Source organism: Oryctolagus cuniculus, chromosome 11 (genome assembly GCF_964237555.1).
Source record: "Oryctolagus cuniculus chromosome 11, mOryCun1.1, whole genome shotgun sequence".
NCBI classification, from domain to species: domain Eukaryota; kingdom Metazoa; phylum Chordata; class Mammalia; order Lagomorpha; family Leporidae; genus Oryctolagus; species Oryctolagus cuniculus.
The window spans coordinates 122604513-122612301 of NC_091442.1; the positions used below are offsets into that span (position 1 = coordinate 122604513).

Below are 7789 nucleotides of genomic sequence, written 5' to 3' on the forward strand. Positions count from 1 at the left end.
ACTGGAGGGGGTGGTGGCAGCTACAGACCACCACTGTCAACCTTGGCTGCACAGGGCAGGCACCAGACAGAGCACAGCCACTGTTTAACAGATCCCAAGGAGCAGAAGCCGGACAGCTACTTCCCTCAGCTCACAGTGAGTGAAACAAATCCACAGACGACACTTAGCTGGAAACCCCCCCACTGCACACGTGGCGGGGATCAAACAACATACTTTAAAATAGTGTCTGGGTCAAAGAAGCAACTTGGGGAGAAATTTTAAAATATCCTGAACTAAAATGAAATGTCAAAATATCAAAATGAAATACTAAATTATCAAAGTGTGTGGGGTGCTTCTAAGTGCTGCATGGACAGAAATCTAGAGCACCAAGTGCACACCTCAGATAAGAAGGGAGATCAGAATCAAGGATCTAAGTCTCCAACTTAGGAAACCAGGGGAAGAGGAGCAAATTAAATACAAAGCCGAAGAAAATAATTAATGAAAATTAGAGCTTAAATCAATTAAATTAAAACTAGGAAATCAACAAACCTGAAAGCTAAGTCCTTGAGAAGATCAATAAAGTTGGTGAGTCTCGGGCTAGGGTTCTAAATCCAAGGATGGGGCCAGCTCTGTGGCACAGCAGGTTAAGCCACCATCTGCAGTGCTGGCATCCCATGTGGGTGCTGATTCAAGTCCCAGCTGCTCCACTTCTGATGCAGCTCCCCGCTAATGGCCTGAGAAAGCAGCAGACAATGGTCCAAGTGCTTGAGCCCTTCACCAGTGTGGGAAACCTGGAAGAAGCTCCTGGGATCAGCAGATGGAAGATCTCTCTCTCTCTCTCTCTCTCTCTCTCTCTCTCTCCCTCCCTCCCCCCCCTCCCTTTCAAATAAATAAATCTTAAAATATTTTAAAGGGAAAGAAATCAGAGGACACACATTGCTCACATCAGAATGAAGTACGGAGCATCACTACAGACCCCAAGGGTACCGACGTGATGGTGAGGAAGGCTGGGACAGCCCTGTGCCCATTGGTGGGACAGTTGTGTGGTGGGACAACTGTGTGGTAAGACAGCCATGTGGTGGGACAGCCCCGTGCCCAGTGGTGGGACAGTCGTGTGATGGGACAACTGTGTGTTAGGACAGCAGTGAGATGGGACAGCCCTGTGCCCAGCAGTGGGACTGCCATGTCATGGGACAGCCGTGTGGTGGGACAGCCTCGTGGGGCGGTCTCATCCCTGGAGAGGAGAACTGCAGCAGCCCACACATCTGAGTCCTAGACGAGCTGACTCCTGAATGAATGTTTAACAATCTCTCAAAACACAGCCAGCTGGCTCTCCAGTGACTCCTAGCAAACGTGAGGAAGAAGTCACACCCATTTTCTATAATATCTTTTAAAGAATGCAAACATTTGATGAGACTTGGATGACCTCAGTACCAAAACTAAAGACATTACCAGAAAAGAGAATTACAGAGGAATATCTCTCCTGAACACAGAAGCAAAAATCTCCAACAAAATGTTAGCAAAGCTAATCCAATAATATATAAAAAGGATTACACGCCATGACCAAATGGGATTTACCCCAGGTATGCTAGGCCAGTTCAATATTTGAAAAATCAATTAATGTGATGCATTGCATCGGCCGACAAAAAAAAAAAAGAAAAAGAAAAGAAAAATCACATAAGCATAGCAATGCGTGAAGAAAAAGCACTTAGCAAGAATCCTACACCCATTCATGATAAAAATCTTCAGTAAACTCAGAATACAGGGGAATTTTCTCAACTTAATAGAAGCAATCTACAAAAAGCCTACAGCTCACATACTGATTAAAGGTGAGTGACCAGAACATTCCCAGGAAGACCAGGAAACACCACCACCTCTGCACCGGCCCTGGGGTCCTAGATGCCATGAGACCAGCCAGGAAGTGGAAGGCACACAGCCATCTTTACGTCTTTATCCGCAGGTGACATGAGCACCTATTCAGAGAGTGTGAAAGAATAAGAAAAAAAAAAAGCTTGAAACTAATAAATCATTGTAGAAACTTGCAGCATCCAAGGTTGATATCGCCATCAATTGCTTTCCTATTTTTAGCAGTGAACAGGTGGAATTTTGAAATTAAAACCACAATACCGTTGACTTTATTTACCCCTTAAAAATGAAATACTTAGGAAACAACCCAACAAAATATTACACGTTTATATAAGGAGAACTACAAACTCTGTTAAAGAAACCAAAGGACTCTTAAATGAAGACACAGTCCACGTTTATAGCTGGGATTCATGTTGCCATCCTGTGGGTTCTTCCCAGCTTGGTCCCCAGACCCAGTGCACCCCAGCCGGCACCCAGAGGCGCTGCTCATGGGTGCTGAGACGTGTATTCATATGGAGAAGAAAAGGATCCGGAGCAGCCAGTAAACTAAAGACGTAAAACGAGGGAGCATTGACACCATCCAACCTCAAGACTCCTAGAGGGGCCCAGGGAGCAAGATGGCAGACAGACAGGTCACAGACAGGGAGCCACGACCTCTGACCCAGGGGCAGGGGTAGCCTAATCAGCACACAGAGAGAAGAACTAAGCATTCTCACACTGGGGAGGAGATGCAGCTACCCCTCACCTTCCACAAAAGCTTCCATGGAGCTGATCGTGACACGTGGCACTCAAAAACCACAGGGGCAGTGAGAATCAACACTCAGACAGGAACAGCCATGGGCGAAGAGATGGAGACCCCGGGCTCACACACTGATGGTGAGAGGGTGAAACGCGTGGCCACTTTGCTCCCCAAGATGTCAAAGGCAGGTTCCGTGTGACTCAGCAGTGACTCAGCAGTTCTGCTCCATGCACCCGAGAGAAACCAACACAGGCACAGTCATCCACAGCAATGCTGTTTACACGGAACCCAAAGAGGAGCTGAGGCTGTCGCCCACCCAGCAGTGGACACATGCTCGTGCCGGGACAGAGCCGGTGGCTCCCACTCTGGGAGCACAGGCTCTCCCTGCGGTGCACACCTTCTAGGGGCTCGGAGGCAGGGCCAGCCACCTGGTCCTCATTCCTTGCCCCCTGCCGTCCACTGCATCGACCTCCACTCATCCCCTCATCTGACAGCACAATCTCTGTTTTTCGCTGTGCGTAGCAAGCTCTGTGTGATGGATGAGTCTGGGACAGGACAGTCCTGTTCCCTCCCAACTCTGCTGAGGATGGGGTGGTGAGCACAGTGCAGGGAGCTCCCAGACCCAGACGCTCTGTCAGTGGGGGGAGGTCCAGTGGCTGCTCCTGGGGACCCCCCGCCATCTGTCTGCCTTCACAGGAATGCTTCTCAAACTCTTCTTGGTACAGCACTCACAGCCAGGACATGGGGCGGGGGACACAAAGACTTGGAATCCAGATCACCAGGCTCCACACCTGGAGGTCCTGGTCCCACTGGCTTGGGCCAGTACCCACCAGTGTGCGGCTCTGAGTGGTCTCAGCCGCCTCACCACAGTGGTGTGGGTCTCAGGCCTGGGGAAGAAGGCTTCACTGCCATCCCTGGTCTCTGCTCAGTGGCCAGCTCCCCTGCTCGACCCCCAGTCCTGAAGACTCCCAGCCATCTGCTGCCTCAGTGGCACCTACCAGCTTCCCCGTTTGGTGGCATTATCCGGAACCAGAACGCCAGGCAGGAGGAGCCCAAAGGGCAGTGCTCTTGGCTGGGGCAGGCATTGAGGCTGCAAGAACAAGGGCCGGGGCCCCTCCCCCCACTGTGGGCCTTGCAGGGCTGGACAGGCCAAGGAGAGGAGTCCTCAATCCAGGCGGGAGGCGGGCTGAGTGGCGCTTCCTGGAAGCCCTTGGCTGAGTCCCAGCTCTCACAATGCCAGGGCCGAGGACAGGCGGAGCCGGGACACCTGCCAGCCAGCTGCAGCAGGAGGCGGAGCAGCTGCAGCGCGGGCACCTTGCCTACAGCCCAGCCCCCAGCTGCCTTCTCAGGTCTCGGCCCAGGTAGGACCAAGGCCTGATCCTCTGACCACGTGGGCCGCCGGATGGCGGGGCTGGGGTATCCAATGGCAGCAGGGGGGCAGTCAAGTCATAGACGTGAGGTGTCCTCCTTGGGGAAGCCACAGCAGGACCCCCAAAGGGGGCTCCAGGCCAAAAGCAGACCTGGCCCCAGCACCTAAGTGACTTCAGCACCTCTGCCTGGGACAGCTCCCAGGAATGTGGAGAAAGGATTCCCGCGCTCCCTGAGGAAGGGAGGGGCCCCCGGGCTGGAGTGGGCTCTCGGCAAGGTCAGCTGAGTCTGCCCTCGAATCTCAAGATGGAAAAAAAAATCGTGGTTATTTCCGCCGCCGTGGGTTAACCTGTTGTCCCAATTTCCATGCCAAAGCGCGGCGTAATAAGTAGCAATGAAATCAGCTCATCGTGCATTTGTTTTTCCCCAGCAAGGCACAATCAATTACCTGAGAGGTGTCCGCGGCCGCGGCTAAACGGTGACCCAGCGAGGTGCAATCGGCGAAGTGTCACTTTTATTCATGGCTTCAAACCCGGGGGTGGGCTTGTCTGCGTTTTAATTATCGGAAAGCGCTCACCACCCTTGCTTTAATGAATTACATAAAGTGCAAGCAGCACAATTATGTATTTTATAAATAAAGCCGGGGCCGGGGTCGAGGGAGCCGCGGGCACCAGCACAGCCCTGCTTGCTTTCCCCCACCCCTCCGGCCCCCTCGCTGGCATCCCCTGTTTTCTCGAGACCCTCACAGCCCTGGCTTGCTTTCCCCCAGCCTGAGGGCCGTGGAGGTTTGGTTACGAGGTGGCCATTCCTGCTGTCACCCTAGGATGGCAGGGAGCTCTGGATCAAGGGCTGTCCGGGCATACCGCTGTGGCAGAGCTGGCTCCGAGTCCACTCTGCTGTGGGGGCTGCACTGCCCTTCCTGCACCCCTGCTCTTAGGGCTCTCCCCCGCCTACCTGTCTCTCTCCTCCACCTATCTCACTCCTCTACCTGTCTCACTCCTCCGCCTGTCTCACTGCTCCACCTGCCTGTCTCACTCCTCCGCCTGTCTCTCTCCTCCACCTGTCTCTCTCCTCCGCCTGTCTCACTCCTCCACCTGTCTGCCTGTCTCACTGCTCCACCTGCCTGTCTCACTCCTCCACCTGCCTCACTCCTCCGCCTTGTCTCACTCCTCCACCTGTCTCTCTCCTCCACCTGTCTCTCTCCTCCACCTGTCTCACTCCTCCACCTGTCTGCCTGTCTCACTGCTCCACCTGCCTGTCTCACTCCTCCACCTGCCTCACTCCTCCGCCTTGTCTCACTCCTCCGCCTGTCTCTCTCCTCCGCCTGTCTCACGCCTCCGCCTCTCTCCTCCACCTGTCTGCCTGTCTCACTCCACCTGTCTCTCTCCTCCACCTGTCTCACTCCTCCTCCTGTCTCACTCTTCTGCCTGTCTGCCTGTCTCACTCCTCTGCCTGCCTATCTCACTCCTCCACCTGTCTGTCTCACTCCTCCGCCTGTCTCTGCTCCACCTGTCTGCCTGTCTTACTCCTCTGCCTGCCTGTCTCACTCCTCCACCTGTCTGTTTCATTCCCCTGCCTGTCCGCCTGTCTAACTTCTCTGCCTGTCTCACTCCTCCACCTGTCTGCCTATCTCACTGCTCCACCTGCCTGTCTCACTCCTCCACCTGCCTCACCCCTCCACCTGTCTCTCTCCTCCGCCTGTCTCACTCCTCCGCCTGTCTGCCTGTCTCCTCCACCTGTCTCACTCCTCTGCCTGTCTCACTCCTCTGCTTGCCTGTCTCACTGCTCCACCTGTCTGTTTCACTCCTCCACCTATCTCCTCCACCTGTCTGTCTGTCTCACCCCTCCTCCTGTCTCATTCCTGCACCTGCCTCTCTCACTGTGCCTGCCAGGGCCACAGGGAGGAGGGGCTCCTAGGGGCCGAGGGAGGCACCGAGTGGCTCCTCCTGGGCCTCTCCCTCCTGGGGGCACCAGAAAGCCTTTTGCATGGACTCCTGAGTGCCACCCACAGATGTTTAAGTCAGCAGCGAGAAGGTGTGAACAATGATTTCACTCACTAAGAACCAGCACACACGGGGCTGACTTGAGCCCACTCGCACCATCTCTCCCTCCGTTCGCCTCCTGCATACCTTGGCAACCCAGCCTCAGCCTAAGTGCACATCCCTCACCTGAGCTCAGCTCTGCAGAATTCTGGGTAGACAGGGGTGGTCCATGGAGGAAGCCACAGCCAGGGCCCAGCTTGGGGCCAGGGGAGGAAGGGGTACCCATTGGCAGGTGGGGGCCCTCTGTGTGCAGGGGGAGCTGGCTGCCCCTCGGGCAGGAGGTGCAGCAGGTGCAGGCCTGGCGCGGCCAGACTCTGGGCAGGGCCTCGGGGTCCAGCGTCCACTGTTCTCACGAATCTCGGTGGTGACAGCAGAGGGGCCGGGAACAGAAGGTCTGCGCCCTGGGAGACCTCCACAGGCGGGCAGCTGGGGACGGCATTACTGCCTGCCCAGGGCCTTTCTGCATCTCTGTCCACTTGCACTGCAGCTTCCCGGGCCACAGCTCAGCCCGAGCCATGCCCAAGCACCAGCTGCTCTCCCGTGAGGTGGAGGTGGAGCTGTCAGGGCCCCAACACGAATTCCTCCAGGGCGGGGAGAAGGGACTGGGGGAGGGAGAGGGGCAGAGGCTGGACAGGTGGAGGGGACAGAGACGGAGAGAGATGGAGACAAAATGAGAGGGAGACAGGGGCACGCAGAGATATAGGAGGAGACCCACAGAGACACACGGACAGGAGAGGAATGCCTGGAACTAAGGCACCCACAACAGTGGGACAGGCTCACCCCTGGCCCCGGTGGCCCCGTGGCTCTGTAGGGCGCAGTGCATGAGGAGTGATGAGGGTGCCCATGGCACCCCCGCTCCTCCAGCCATGGTCTCAGCGCTCTGTCTGCCTGAACTCAAATCTCCACCTCCTGAGATTCCCCGGGAGGCAGAAGGTCTTGGGCCGCCCTGTCCTCGGCAGTCAGCCAGGCATGGCGGGGACTGGAGGCAGGCCCATGGCCAGGAGCCATGGGCAGGGAAGTGCCGAGCAGAGCGAGACCCCCAGGCCACAGGGTGGAAAGCCCAGTGGGGAGCCCACAGGACAGGCGGGAGCAAGCAGGTGGCCGGTACCAGAGAGAGGACGTGTGAGGACTGAGGGCCCAGCAGAAAGGAGAACAGGAGGAGGGAGTGCAAACCCTGGAGGAGCCAGCAGGGGGCGACAGGCAGGACCACTGCAGGGACCAGATCCCCGCTGGAGGTCACCTCCCAGAGGGCCCAGGAGGGCAGGGGGCTCCAGGAAGGCACTGTAATGGGCGCGTTACACAGATGGCCGGGTCCTCTCCGGGTGCCACTCAGGGAGAAAGGGGTGGGGGCGCCCGTTCTCCCGCCAGGAGTCAGAATCAATGGGCACTGAGACGTCACTGCTGGCGGGAGGGGCAGCCCCAGGGAGTAGACTGATGTCCCTGGGTCCCTCAGGTGGCCTGCCACTAGGGGGTGCTGTGCCCATGGCCACGTTCCGGGCAGCAAATGAGACCATCCGTGCACAAAGCGACTTCATGGACTTCCTGCCGCAGAAACAAGCTATGGACCCACAGCGTGGGCCCGGGGTCACCGCCAAGCCGTTGCTGGGCCGGAGCCGAGGGCCAGGAGGTCACCTGAAGGAGCGCCAGCCTTCTCCGGGGCCGGCTCACTCACTGTGGCTCCCAGCACCCCGTGTCTCAGCGGGGCCGACTGCAGGGGGCAGGGCTCCTCCCACCACGGGTGACCTGGTGGCCACCAAGCAGGTGCCGCCCAGGTGTGCACACCCCATGGCAGCCT

General features: G+C 56.9%; 1 protein-coding gene across 1 annotated transcript; it reads left to right on the forward strand.

Moving 5' to 3' along the window:
* The first annotated feature begins 1538 nt into the window (after window positions 1-1538).
* Window positions 1539-4739, forward strand: LOC127485307 (uncharacterized). Its single transcript, XM_051828126.1, has 3 exons — window positions 1539-1562; window positions 3189-3945; window positions 4383-4739. Exons 1-3 carry the CDS (start codon window positions 1539-1541, stop codon window positions 4541-4543), a joined length of 942 nt encoding a protein of 313 aa, XP_051684086.1. The 3' UTR covers window positions 4544-4739.
* Window positions 4740-7789: the final 3050 nt, after the last annotated feature.